Genomic DNA, 15,628 nt, shown 5'->3' with positions numbered 1-15,628 from the left:
AGAGTTAACGACAAATGAAGGTTCATTTGCCGTTCGGTCGTACATTGTGTGGACTTTTCTTTCTTTTTTTATGCACTGATGAAGGGGCTTGCATATGACAGCCCCGAAACAGCTGTTTGCTGAGTTTTTAACTCTATTTTATTACTTTATTTGTACTTTATGCACGTTGTTGTCGTATCTACTCATTCCATAGTACAAAGTTTTCGACTGCTGTTTTACAAACACTCATTTGCATTTGAATATCAGCTTTTTTCCTCAGATAAGATATAATACGTTGGATGTGTCTCAAAATGGTTAGTTATAATGAGCTAAAGTTTTTTCGACTACAACTTTGTACTTGCTGTCAAAATGAAAGTTTGCCAATCTTTAAGGTATGCATGTTTCAATTAAGATAGCCATAGTCTGTCAACGATCTGGCAATGCTGTGACGTTACCAAAGATAAAGGTAATTAAGGTGGGTGTTCGACCTTAATCTTCTGGTGGTAGATGGAATTTTTTTACTGGTAAAGTGTCTAATATTTTGTAATTTATGCAGCTTAAAAAAGTACTTGTCTGATTTTTTTTTCCAATTTAATAGCTATAATAGGGAAATAAAATTATCTATCAATTGATATTTAAAAAAAAAAATAAAAAAAATCTTGCAATGATCAATAGTTCCGGAGAAATTTTAAACTATATTAATCTTACATTCCAAGTTCATTTCCATTTTTTACCAGAAAGTAGTAAATTATGGTACTTGCACATAATTCATGTAATATAGTTTGTTTCCTACAGCACATCTGGGATTTAAAAATCATCCCTCAATTGCTACCTCAAAAAATAAATTTAATGCGAAAGACATAAAGTATTTAGTAAAATATTTTCCACTAAATTCCAGATGCAGCCCTTATGAACTATTTTTTTTACAAATTATTATTTGCATTGATTAATGTATTTAACAGAATTAACTTCAATTAAATTTAAAAAAAAAACTCTTTTGACACTTTGAATAAAAAAGAAAAAGTGGCCACTGTTTAAAAAAAAAAAGAGGCTGCCGATGAAATTGTTGCTTCCTGCCATTTGTGGCTCAATAATTTTTCCAGATTTGCCTTTTATCATCAGGTAAAGTAAGACCTGATGCTAGTTGTGGCTCATTGTTTGCATCTGTGTCACTAATTTTGTGCTGGCACAGTGTGATCCAGTAACTCGAACTTAAATCCAATGCCTTGCCCGTTTGCCCAAATAAATTCTTGTGGCATGTAGGAAGAGGTTGCGTAACTTTTGCCCATTATATGCCATAAAATTGAAAATGTAATGAAATTGTACACTATTTATTCTCCTTAAGTAGAAGTTTTTAGGAAATTTATGAGTACCGTACAACCTTGTTGATCCAGAATAACTAGGATCAACAGCAATCTAAATAATATGGGTAATAAGCAGACTTATCTTTTATTACAACAAGAACAATGCTTTGTTAGAAAATTGTATAGTATCATTTCTTGAAAATACTTTATCATTTTTAGTTCAGCTGTGGTGGTGTCAGACTGACTTTCCAAGCATACCATGTTGTCTGTTAGATTAGTATTATACTTAAGTTTACATTCTAGGCAGGAGTTGAACGTTTGATCAAAATGAGAACCGAATATTTGCTTATTTATAGTTCTGTTCTTGTTGTCATAGTTTAAGATAATTATTTAAGCAAATACATTTTTTTTAATCTCTAGTAATCAGGGTTTCCGCTACGGTCGCATTTTTCGCATAATGCGAAAACACTATCTGAACTGCGAAAATAAAGCAATGCATTTTCGCTTTTTTGCTCAAATACAAAATAAATAAGTTTTTTAAATAAAGAAGAAATGTATGATCCTAGAGAGGAAGCGTGCATGGCGATAATCAACTTAATCTTTTTAAAATCTTAGCTGAGATGTTTAAACTACAATTAAGTTCAATAACTATTAGTCTTATCCAGCATTATATCCCCCCCAAAAACTGCTTTATTAGGAGGAGGGAACTGCAACGTTCTAAACACCAATCATGTTTTCTTTTTTTATTTTATGTTTTAAAAAAATAGCTGTTGTACTTATTTCTTCAAGGATGTCACAAATGAAATATGAATTTTATTTTCAACTGGAGATGAAACACACTGAGGCATATATAAATATATGAGAATGTGTAACATTTTAGCATTTTGCTAACATTTTTCCATCAATTTTAGCTTTTATGCTAAAGAACTTTTGAACCCAGCTTAAACCCTGCTAGTAATTTGGTATTGATAAACAGGGATTGTATATGAGATTTTACTGTAATATTGAAGTTGATAAAATTGGTGCTGTAGTTTGCACATTCCTTTTCCTTTAATTCCTATTCCTTTTGATATTTTTATGTCATAGTTAATGAAATATACTTTTTCGTTGTAGCTTCTTTATGCGGGTGAGGGGGAGAGCCGGAAACCGGGCGATTCTCACTCGGATTTGCAGCTTCCTCACACACTTACTAAAGATGTAAGTAAACGGATTCAAAAGCTCTATTTTTTACACACAGAGGTTGTGTCACTGTGTTTGAATGTTCTGAATTAATGTTTGAAAAGTTAAATAAAGTTACGGTGAAAGTGCTAAATATTAGGCTGTTAATAAAAAGTAAAAGTTTTTTCTGTATGTAGAAGTATGTGTGAAATACTAAAATGTTTGCAGTGTATATGTTTCAAAAGATAGTTTTATTTGAGAAGTATGATTTTTTTTTCCCTCTTCAAAAGTGCTTGAAGGTTATATAATTAAAACAAGACATTAGCAAAGTTAACTATTTGTGTTTAGTGTATCTTGGAACATGTGAATGATGCGATGGATATGGGAATGACCAAATAAGCGTGTTCATAATTTAAAAACCCGGATACCTGACTTCATGAGGATTGCCCTGACTTTTAGAAGTCTGTTCTGAATTTGTTCTTAAATTCTCATTCTGATTTGTGTTAAAGTTTTGTTAAGTTTAGGATAATCAAAGTATGTGTTGATTTTGATCCATAAGATGGAAATGTCATTGTTAGTGAGTAGAAAGCATAATTTCTTGAAGCTTTTTTTTTCTTCTTCTGGTACTTTGGGTAAAGACCATTGTCTTTTTATTGTATGCAGAGTTTTTGTAAAAACTTTTTGGGCAACAAAATTTTGCTGAATAATATATTGCTCATTGCCAAATTCGTTTGAATGCAATGTTTTATAGGTTCATTGGAAATGTAAATGTTATTTTGAGGAGGGCAGGGATCAAAGCCATGCTATATTTCTTATAAATCCTGTAAGCATTATTGATACTTTTTTTGAAAGGACTGCATGAAAAAAGCATATAAATAAAAAAAACGTGTTATAGGTAAATATGGTATTGGACTCTGCAGTCAGTGACCAATTTAAGAAAGGTATAAATGATAAAAATCATATAAAAGATAAAAGTATGAATGGTTCTTCAATTGTGTTTCATTACTTAAATAAAATATAAGACACAAACGCTTGTACAAGAAGTTAGCTGATGACTTTGTAGGTGTAATTACTAAATTATGATAATTACCAAATCCAAATTTATTACTCTATGCTTTAGTATAATGCTGTTTACTAAAACTTTTAACTGCTGCAATATAATATTTATTACAGCAGTGTTTATAACCATAAAAATGTTTATGTGAGAGGCAAAGTTCAGTCATTAGTCGGGCAGACAAAGTTACTGATCTGATAAGTCAGGATTTCAAGTTTAGTCAACAGTGCAGCATTGCTAGTAACAAGGCCAATAAGATGCTTGGGTTTATCAATAGATCTATTTCAAACAAATCTAAAGAAGTTCTTCTGCCCTTATATAGAAGTTTGGTAAGACCTCATTTGGATTATGTTGTTCAGTTTTGGTCTCCTTATCTTAAGAAATATATTAATGTATTTGGAAAGAGTTCAAAGGCGGTCTACAAGACTAATAAATGGACTTTCTCATTTAGACTATGATTCCAGGCTTAGAAGACTAAAAATGTAGTCTTGAGCAAAGAATAGACCGAGGGGACATGAATCAGTTGTTTAAATTTATTAAAATGAAAGATGTTACGGGGCTGAAGTTTAGCACTGAAAACAGGACAAGGGGTCATTGTTTTAAGCTATTTAAATCTCAGGCTAACATGGATATTGGGAAAAATTATTATTATAGCAGGGTAGTGGAACCTTGGAACAGCTTACCGGAAGAGGTGGTAATGAGCAAGGGAGTAGATAGTTTTAAGAGGGCCATTGATCTTCACTGGGGATTGTAAATTGACTAGGACCAGTCTAGCTGGGCCCAGAGTCTGTTGCTGGTCGTCACTTTTGTATTTGTATTTAATGCCACTGTTTTATTCATATTAACTTTTAACTATTTCCTGTGTGATATGGAGTCTGTTAAACATAGATACCAGAATCAATTAAAATTATTGAAGTTTTGTTTTGCCTCTGTTTCTGTATTTCCTTCTCGCAATTTTTTATTTTGGAAATTGTTTGGTTGGCTCAGATGCAAACTACAGCGTATTTTTCATCCAAAATATAAATAAATAGCATAATAGTGTCTCATTTTTGCCTTAAAAGGTTGCAAATGTATTTATCTCTTTTTAGCTGATGCAGCCAGGAGTATTTGAGCACAAGGGTCACGATTTTGTCTCAATTAACTTCCACATGCCCTCAACATGTGAAGCTTGCCCAAGGCCGATGTGGCACATGTTTAGGCCTCCACCAGCTCTGGAATGCAGAAGTAAGTGAAATAGCTTTGTAAAATATCTAAGATGAGACGTGCACGCAACTGATGTGCGACTGTAAATAAAGCCCCTGTTATCCCTAGGAATATGTTTTTTAAGACTGATTATCTCAGAAGAATGTATAATTTGTTTATTTGTTTGAGCCAACTGTGATTTTAAAAAAAGTTTCATGCCTCCCAACTCTTTCATTTTTAATGAGACTTTCACTATTTGTACTCAGATTCTGGCTAGAAGTTAAAATGTATTTCTTATTTTTTTCTTTTTTTCGTATTCTGGCCCTTTATACTTTTCCTAATTTTACATTTCGCTTCAATTTTTGTTCTCCATTTTTAGTTGCCGGATTTTTTTTTTTTTAAGGTATTCGTGCAAACGTAATAATATCAACTTACATGCATGTACTAATTTGCAGTTAGTGCTTTAAGATCATTGATATTCAACCATTATTTTCATAACTTTTTGCTCCTTATAAGGGGTATTATTTTTAAAAAATAACTTCGAATTAAGCATAATTTCACAGTTTAAAAAAATCTTAAAACACAATGACCTGATATACCAATTTTAAAAAAAAAAATTCAGACACGTAATCAAATCCTGCACCATTCCAGCTATTATACAATACTTAAGATATGATTTACGTCCCATAGAGACGTATAGTCAATTTGTTTTAATGGTCAAATTTATTCATAGTTGGGATCAATAATGCAATATAGTTATATAAATTTTTATAGACATTTCAATTAATGTTAAAATTAAAAGTAAAAACTTAAATTAGCCAAAGTGAATTCTAAAAAAATATATCAGCTTTGTTTTCTCTATTTTAGTATCCTCCCCCCCCCCCTTGCATTTTGGGCTACATTGTAAGTTTTTTTTTTTTTTTTTAGGATGCAGGGTAAAAATTCACAAAGATCACCTAGAAAAGAAAGAAGATTTGATCGCTCCGTGCAAAGTCAATTATGATCGTAATTCGGCAAGAGAGCTGTTACTCTTGGCCAATTCAGTTGAAGAACAACAGATATGGGTTGCAAGGCTCAGAAAGAAAATTGAAAAATGTGGTTATGCTGCACAACAAGAAGGTAGAGGTGGATCATCTCCTAGGTAAGATCGTACATAATGTATATATGAGGAGTTTATTTTCAAAATGAATTATACAGTGAAACCTGTGTAAGTTGACCACTTGCGGTGCAGTACTTCAGTAGTCAACTTAGACAGGTAGTCAGCTTATGAAGGGTTGTAATGATTTTTTTTTTTTTTGTCGTTTCTTGTACTGTGTAATCATTCTTTGATTAATTCACACTTGCTATTTTCTGTTCAACTCACTTTTATTGCTTAATGTTACTTTGAAACAATAATTAAAAATGTTAATCAAATATTTTTGTTATTTTTTCCTCGCGTTTTTTTACTACATTAGACTCTGTCGTTTTAGAAATTCCATTTGTGTCGGCTAATTTTCTCTGGATTTCCCTCTTTTCAATTAATTTTAATATTTCATAACTTTTATCAATCTCAAGTTCAACTAACATCCTTTTTGAAGCCATTTTATGAAAAATTTATAACACAAAGAGCAACAAGCTGGACTCTCCTAGTTCATAAAGATAGTTGAAAATGAATATGTCGTATTTCTTAAGTACAAAAGACTATCTTAAATAGAACAACAAAAAAAAAACAAGTTTGGAGAATAAAGAGTAGCATAAGCTTTATGCTGCTGCTTTATTTAGTTGGTAAATTGCTGGTAAGGCATCAAAGCATTAAAATTATTCTTGGAAAGCTATAAAAAAGTAATAATAATAAAATAAAATAATTTGCTTATTTAAGTTTAAAAAAATAAACTAAGTGGTCAACTTACAAAGGGTTTTTTACAATACTCCGAGCCAAATTTGGTGTACATTAGTGGTCAAGATAGAGAGGTGGTCAAGTTACAGAGGTTTTCCTTCATTATATGAGATAGGACTAATTCCGTTCCTGACAAAAGCAGTCAACATTGGCAGGTGGTCAACTTACAAGGGTGGTCAACTTTACAGGTTTTACTGTATCCGCTTTTTGAAAAAAAAAAATTAAGAATCTCTAATATAAGCCCTATTGATCCATGAATTTCTTTCATCTCGAAGTGATTTATATCTACTGTTAAAAAATTCGTAAACATTGACTTAACCACCTAAACGGTGTATATCCATCCCCTTATTTCTTGCCACATCTTTTACAGCAAAGTGGAACTTATCCCTTAGTTACCGGTACCCACTCATTCACTTTCATATCAAAAGGGCGCATATCCAAATTTGAATTTGCCACTTCTAACTCGAAGGTAGTTCACAAATAAAATAGTGGAGCGAAGCACTGGCTGAGCATTTCCAATCAAGCATGATAACCGTCCATATTAAGAGATTGCAGCACCTTGCCCCTTGTGCAAGTCTGTTATCAGTTAGGCAAGAGCAACCTCAAATTGTGATTACTAAGTTAATATTAAATAATTAATATTTCTTTTAAATTTTGATAAAAATTGGGATCTATTAATACCCATATGTACATCATTGTTACTCGAATCCCTATGGTGGTTTTATTGTTTATACTTCATTGGATCGAAGGTCCTTTTTTTTTGAAATGTTCAATGAAAGGAGTAAAGTAAGTAAAAAGGAATAAAGTAGAGTTAGAAAATAAAATATTAAAGTTTGTTGAACATTTTGTTTCAATGTAATCAAGTTTATCTCTGAAGAAAATGCATGTTTTTTTTGCAAAAATGATTATATCCACTGTTTTACACCGAAAAGGAATATATCCAAAATACAATTGGCTGTTTAGGACTGGTAAAATTGACGAAAAATTACTAAACTTATGCCAATAGTCACTTGTTATTCTACCAAAACATTGTGAGAAATTCGAAATTCTAACAGTTAGTGCTTGTGCCTAAAACATTTTTTTCGTTTTGCCAAAAAAGTGTAAAACTCGATATGGGTTATTCTTCAAAAAGTGTAACTTTTCTGTCACACGCGTTTTACAGTAATGATTTTAAGGAACAATTCATTTAACAATGTTTTTTAATAATAACACTGAAAAACCAATTTTAACAAATTTTCTGTTCCTCAATGTACTTTGGGTGTTTCTTACAGATTACAAGGTGGTGAAAAAGAATATGTTTGCAAAAAGTTTATCACCCTCCAATTTTCAGACATTTCATTTTTAAGTTTTGAATTATATTTGCTATCCTATAGTAGTTAAAAGTTTACTATATGTTTCTTTTAGATGCATTTGATCCGTAGACACATATGTTTTTACTCATTACAATGATAGAACATGTAACAAGAGAGTAGAAACCAAATTCACTTTGATAAGTTTTATGTACGGGAACTTGAGCAGATGGGGCTAGGCTCTGTATCATTTCGGTTTCACGCAAGATCACGATAGTTGAAGTTGTCGCAGCAGGTTGGAACAGCGGGGCAATACATGAACATTATATCAAAAAAGAAACGATCAGAGTGCAAACACTATATTGCAGGTGAAAAAAATATGTATGCAAAGCGTTCCTCTAATCGATTAAAAAAAATATTCCCCCACCTTTACACATAAAGTTGGGATTGATGAAGAATTTTGTTAAATTAATGGATAAAAAGGGTGTGGATTTCAATATTTGTAGGAACAGTTCCTATCTCTCATTTATGCAAAAACTAGCTGCGTTGCCCGGTCTACCTTGAAAATAAAAATTGTATCAAGTGACGTATATCCAACAATCGGGCATAAAAAATAAATTTAAAAAAAAAGCATCATGATTTCCCTTCCAAACAATGACGACAGATATTAAAATACTTTTAAGAAATTAAATCTAGAAATATGGATTTTAAATGCGTAACCATGGAAACAAAATAAAATAAGTTTAAGGAAGGTTTTTACTGATCTGGGGGTCTTAATAAGTCAGGATTTAAAGTTTAGCCAACAGTGCAGCATTGCTAGCAACAAAGCCAATAAGATGCTTGGGTTTATCAATAGATCTATTTCAAACAAATCTAAAGAAGTTCTTCTGCCCTTATATAGAAGTTTGGTAAGACCCCATTTGGAGTATGCTGTTCAGTTTTGGTCTCCTTATCTTAAGAAAGACATTAATGTATTGGAAAGGGCTCAAAGGCGGGCTACAAGGCTAATAAATGGACTTTCTCACTTAGACTATGATTCCAGGCTTAGAAGGCTAAAAATGTACAGTCTTGAGCAAAGAAGAGACCGAGGGGACATGATTCAGTTGTTTAAATTTATTAAAATGAAAGATGTTACGGGGCTGAAGTTTAGCACTGAAAACAGGACAAGGGGTCATTGTTTTAAGCTATTTAAATCTCAGGCTAACATGGAGGTTAGGAAAAATTATTATTTTAGCAGAGTAGTGGAACCTTGGAACAGTTTACCGGAAGAGGTGGTCATGAGCAAGGGAGTAGATAGTTTTAAGAGGGCCTTTGATCTTCACTGGGGATTGTAAATTGACTAGGACCAGTCTAGCTGTGCCCAGAGCCTGTTGCTGGTCGTCACTTTTGTATTTGAATTAAAATGGGAAAGAAAATGGTTCACAATTTGAATGGAATCAATATTTCTTAAAATTGATTTAAAAACTTTTAACTTTTTGACTTAAAAACCTAGTAACTTTTTTCCTATCCAGATAAAAGCTTTTTTTTTCGACCATAGGTCGAGTTAGATCTGGAGTAAAAAAAAAGGTCGCTTTTTCCAATGGCGTCAAAAAGAAAGCTGTGGGACAATTCTTTCACTTTTTATTGATTTATTTAATGAAGAAAAAAGTGCCTAAATTTCAGCTAAGCCTAAAAAATTTCGAGCTAAAAACGCAAATAACTCCCGCCATAATAAAGTTAGAGCATTGAAACAAATTGCGTAGAACGCAGAAAATTCTACCCTTTCTAAGGATATGTAATATTAATATGTGCAAGTAATTTTTTACTCCCATATTTGAGAATTTATGAGAAAATTAGAATTAAAAAACAACTATTCATCAAATTTTATTCGAACTGGTCTGCAAACCTTTTCAGGACTTAAAGGAACAAATTGTGAAAATTTCAGCGTAATCGGCCGGGTTGTTCTCGAGTTTTGCGAGTTCAAACACACAGACGCTTTTTGGGAACTTCATTTTATACTATGTAGAGATTGAGAAGGGTATTTTCATTGAACTGCAGATAAAAATGCTTATGAAGAACCAAAATTTTATAGCTAGATTTAAGTGATTTAAGAATAACTGCATGGATTGATTCTAAAAATGTTGTGCCTCAGTTCTTTGAAATAATAAAAGTCCTAATTATGAAAAATTAATTTAAGACAGGTTAATAAGTTACAAAAAACTTAGGATGTTCAATGTTACTGAATTTTTTTCCCCCTGAAAGAATGGGAGCTGTGAGCGACGAGCATAGGAAGTGCTTCCGCCAGGATATTTCTGCAATTTAAGTGAGATATCACAGACAGTTTACTCCTAATATGCTTGGGATTACTGTTGGAATCTTATTAGAATATTATATCTTATTTACGTTTGTGTTAGTGCCAATAATAAAGCATCCGCACTTAAAGCAATTACAGCTACATAAAGTATAAAATTTAGGAAATTTTTTTACAAGTATCATTATTTTTTTCATCAAAAATCTCTCCCGTTCTTCCACAACTTTTTAAACAATATGTATTTTTTGTGTTTTATACTAGTTTTAAGCTTTGTAATTGCTTATAAAATGGCAGAGGACAAAAATATTGTGCATGTATTGAATAAATGTCATTAAATTTAGATCTTAAAGATTTTGGATTTTTCAAAAATCTGTGGGTGATGGAATATTTTTATTGTCATTTTTTTTTCAGCACCCCCTAAAACATAAATGTCACCACTTACTTAATGAGGAACAGAAACCTTGTTGATCAGTGTATTTTTTATCTTACTAATATTATATATGCGAAAGTTTGTCTGTATGGATGTATGGATGTTTGTTACTCTTTCACGCAAAAACTACTGAACAGATTTTGATGAAACTTTACAATAATATAGCTTATGCATCAGAATAACACATAGGGTAGTTTTCGTCCCGTTATGGGGGGCAAAACCCCCTTAGGGGGGCAATAAAACACAATTTTTGAATAAATTCTCTAATATTGGAATGAAAAAATACTTGCACATATTTACATTATATGTCCATCGAAAACTCTGATTTTTCTGCTGAAGATGGCACCTGTTTGAAATTTCTAAGTAGAATAAAAAACGAGTTATGAGCTTTTTAGATCCATGTTCGAAGGCTTTCCTAAACTCAATACAGTATTTAGTGTATCATCTCAACTCCCTGTCGATAGCGACAATTGTTGTATTGTTGACTTTCTTTGCTTTTCGTGATTGTTCAAGGCTTTTCTCAAGTCAAATCTTGAAGTAAGATTTTTGCACAAGATTGGCAAATAATACATGATTTGGCTGATCATTTTCCACTTAAACGGAACTTTAATGTAATTAATGGTTTTTATTGTTATTTATGCTGATTGAACACTTACTCATTATCCAATCAACCACCAGATCGCCAAAATTTTTGCAGAAAGATTTCCGTAGCTGATGCATTTGGCAGTTTTTTTCAACGTTGCTGTTTTTGAAGCCGAAGACTACGTCATAATGTTTCTCAGCTTTCACCATGTAAACAAAATATCGCCAATCAAAGAATTTTCAAAAGACTTTTTTTACTGTGTTAATTAATCCAGCAACTAAATTAGGCAAATCCATAAACAGCACAAAAACTTCTATTAATTTTCCTTTTTGCACAATTTCAAACAATCACCAAATTTTATTACTTATTTTGGTAACATTTCGGATGAAACTGTTTAGCGCCATTTTATGGTGACCAAAAATATCTCAGCATCTGGCGACGATATCTCTGTAACGAAAATTAATATCATAACGTTTTACAAAGTAAGGAAAGAATGGGGGAGCATCATCGAAGGTACCCCAAAACGACTTTCGCAAATTCGGTAAAATCGCACCAAGAGCCCACAATGATTGAAATTTCCCGAAATAACTAAAGCAAGAATAAGGGGATTACGAGCGCAGCTACTTTTTTTTAATCACTTCGTACTTCATTAGCCATACAGAGAAGGTTTTAGACTCCATGTTAAAAAAAGAGTATCAACTGATTAATCTTTTTAAACATGAGAAGATTAATTTCATGTTTTGGAAATTTGTATATGCTTAAATATAGTGCTTTCGTTTCAAAATCAATACTATTTTGTTCTTTATACTTATTGCTATTTTAGTTTTATGGGTAAGGAAGAAACTCGATTTTTAATCACGTCAAAAAGATGTGTTTTAAATTCTTTCACTTAAAACAGAAAACAAAAGCAAGTAACGATTTTTTCTAATAATTATTACTGACCCAGGCAACGCCGGGTATTTTTGCTAGTTTAAATATATTTTTGTTTCGCAACATGTGAATTCTCACCTCTGTGGCATGTCACGCACCTTGTGTGACTGCTTATGTTGCTTTATAACTTGTTTAATTAAAAGTATATTCTTATTTATTTATTATTCCTTTCACAAGTGACTCAAATACTAATGGTTTAAGTATATTCAATTTTTTAATATTGTGTTTTAGTTCGTTTTAGTAGAACTAGGAGTCATGTCACACAATAAATTCTCAATAATGACATCAAATTTTATTTTCCATGATACAAGGGAGCCTGCTTGTTTATTTTCAGCCATAGTTGCAGTTGTCAGATTTTTGTCAAAGAACAAGAAGATACATTTTTTTTTTTGTTTTTTGTTTTAAAAACTTAGTGTGGTTATTCTGACTTCTCACTTCTGTGAACTTGAGTTTCAGGAATGTAAATTAATGTAAAAAAAGAAGTGAACATGTTTTCATGTGCTTAACATGTGCAGATTGTAGCAACAAAGAAAAAAAATATTTCCTGGAAAAATGTATCAATCAGGCCTATATTAATGGAAAATTCCTCACCTCAGTAAATCTCATCTCCATGACGGATCTTATCAATCTCGTTATTTCTGAGGTGAAAATAAATGACGGAGGGGAAATACATCAATCTTAGGCACTCTACCAAAATATAAATTGCCAGTATATTCTCAAATTTACTAAATTTTATTGTAAACACACATTTGAACTAAAAGGACAATTACTAATTTAGCTGTATTTTAATTAGGAGAGCTTAATATTAGAGTCCCACTAATCATTAAAATAGCTCATTTTTTGCACAATTAACAAAATTACTACTTTGATATTAAATTTGGCCTCGATTTTTAAACATTAAAAGTTTTTTCTTTTTTATTTCCGTGAACAAGGCATTTTTTAATTTTTTTTATTTATGAGTAAAATAATTGGAACTTATCTGGGCCATTGTTTATGGTTACTTCTAGTAGGTAACACTTTCATGTAAGAATGAAAAAAAAAAAGAAACAAAAGGTTTCAAAATTGAAAAATATTTGCGTTCAAAAGTTACATTTTCTGGAGAATGACCCATATACTAAAGTGGAACAAAGCTTCAACTAGGCAGCAGCTTGAGCCATTCCACAGAAGCTTCGGCCTGGCCGAATCATGAGCTGTGATTCGGCCGCTTCCAGCTGAAACAATTTATGTTGCAAATTTTCTTTTAAAATTATTTTTTTTTTTGAAAGATATTGTCTTTTAAATTCAAAATTGTACCTCCTAATAAATCATAACAGAAATGTATATTTGTATGCAATGTATTCTATTGAAAGTTTTGTGTCAAATTTAGTTTATAATTATTTTAAAAAAATAAGTTAATCCAGTTAAATGTACTGCGTTAAACATTCTTCAAATATTTCTAGCTTTGAAACTTATAACAATAGTGATGTTATTTATGTGTACAAGGACGGATATGCGACTAGTGGGCATACTTAAGTATTTTTTTTTTAATTATATTTTATTTAACTTTGACATTCTGTGTCTGTATGTACAGTGATAATCCAAATAGAGTAAACCCCCTCCCTCTTCTCTTTATCCCTGATGTAAAATCTCACGACTATGTATCTTCAGTAGAACCTTGTTATAATGCAAATATTGCCAATATAAGTAGATTATTAAGCATTAGCAGAAATTAATTTCTTAAGTAAATGTTAAGTGCAAACAGAGCCAAAAGTATGATAACTGAAAAGTAGTTATTAAAAGCAAATAAATGGCAGTCATGTATGCCGACTTAAAGCCGACACAAGGAAATATATCGCAAACGAGCAAAAAGAAAACTGCTTATTGAATCAACCACTTATGTATCGAATGAAGTGGTCAAAAACAGAACAAAATCTAGCTTTATTGAATTAGCTGCTTTATTCAATCAACCACTTTACTGAATCAAAAAATGTTTAAAACATGTAATTCTTATAATCGGCGACCGCTGTATCTCCTTTGCATCATTGAATTCAAAATCTTCTTGGATAATTGGACCAGTTACATTTTTTTTTATGGTTGCAAGTAAAGGTTAATTGGTTCACAGTTTATTTTTCAATAATTTCATCATACCTTTCAGTAAAAAATAGTATAAACTATGTATAACACATGTTTATGTTTCAATTTTACGCATTTTATTTCGTATTTAGATAAAAGTTTATAATTTTTTCACCTTTTATTTTTTTCCAAAATACCCAGATTTTGGGTATTTACCCTAGGCCTGGGTATTTACCCAATCCACGGTGCTAGATACAGGGTTCGTACGGGTCATGAAAATCCTGGAAAGTCATGGAAAATTGATATTTTCATCAAAAGTCATGGAAATTAATTTAAAGTTATGGGAAAATGTCTTGGACAGTAATAAAGTAACAGTAGCTAAAAAAAGGATTAGAAATCTTGAGGTATTTAATAGTATTGCTAGTTCGTTGTGTTTTCCACACTGGTAAAAGCTATCAATACTCGAAAATTTAACGATCCCAAAAACAAATCTGAGTTTAGGAATCCTATTGCATCCGCTTCTGTAACAGCCACCCACCTTTTTTTTAATGAGATTTTACTGCTGGGACATTCACTAATTTTGAATTCACCATTATTTTCAGCACTTCTTGTTTGTCATATTGCATAGTAGTGGAGTTGCATGTTTTTGATTTTACCACACCCCCTCAAAAAGTAATTCAATTGCATCCGAGTTTATTTCAACCATTCATAAAAAGCATTAAATTTATAAGAGTTTATTTTAATTTGTTGAAGGCTTTAGAAAATAAAGACTTTAGTCAGGCAATACATAGAAATAATTGGCAAGTTTGACATTAAATAGTACTAATCTCTTTGTGTAACAAGGTCATGAAAATTTTTATTAAGTCATGAAAAAGTCTTAGAAAAGTCATGGAATTTTTTTATCCAAAGTGAGTATGAACCCTGTAGATAAACCACAGCCTGTCTAACTCCTTGGTTAGTTTCAACTTCCTCTGTATCAGTTATCATGTCCGATGTTAAAATTTGTAAATGTCACACTCTGAAAAAGAATGGCAGATATATCTGGTAATTGTTAGGTAATTTGAAATTAAATGTTTACATTCATTGTTTTGACTTTTAATAGGGCATCCATGCGCTCAACAACTAAATATCAGCCACAGAAGTCTGCAACACTGCCATCTAATGTCCTCTCGAGTGCCATGAGGAAATAAGCCTTCAAAAATGTGTGCTTGTAAATGATGTATTTATAATGTTAAGAGTTTTTAAATATTATATTTGTGATGAAATATTTTATTCATGTTGAAATATTGATACGTCATATTTTCATACAAATACAAAGAAAAATTATGTTTACCGATTGATCTAGATCTGAACTATTTTCTAATCTGAGAAGAGAAAGCGTAACGGTTTTTTATGATGAGCTTTATATTTAAAAAAAAAATACTTTGCTGTATTTATGTCTTTGATCTTTTTTTATTAATCAGAATGTAAGTGTATAAATTTGTATAAACCTATGAAGCCT

The 15,628-nt window shown here is 31.4% G+C and overlaps 1 protein-coding gene across 1 annotated transcript in view; it reads left to right on the top strand.

Annotated features, from left to right (window-relative positions):
• Positions 1-15,329, top strand: part of LOC129216863 (rho-associated protein kinase 2-like) — a 102,817-nt gene extending 87,488 nt beyond the window's left edge. Inside the window, exons 29-32 of the mRNA XM_054851078.1 lie at positions 2,397-2,480; positions 4,584-4,719; positions 5,605-5,818; positions 15,230-15,329. Of these exons, the coding sequence (XP_054707053.1) occupies positions 2,397-2,480; positions 4,584-4,719; positions 5,605-5,818; positions 15,230-15,317 (522 nt within the window). The 3' untranslated portion in view covers positions 15,318-15,329. The remainder of the gene's footprint in view (positions 1-2,396; positions 2,481-4,583; positions 4,720-5,604; positions 5,819-15,229) is intronic.
• The last annotated feature ends 299 nt before the right edge of the window (positions 15,330-15,628 follow it).

This window comes from Uloborus diversus, chromosome 2, assembly GCF_026930045.1.
Source record: "Uloborus diversus isolate 005 chromosome 2, Udiv.v.3.1, whole genome shotgun sequence".
In the NCBI taxonomy this organism is placed as follows: domain Eukaryota; kingdom Metazoa; phylum Arthropoda; class Arachnida; order Araneae; family Uloboridae; genus Uloborus; species Uloborus diversus.
The sequence above is the reverse complement of the archived record's forward strand: the minus strand, read 5'-3'. Positions and strand labels throughout refer to the sequence as shown.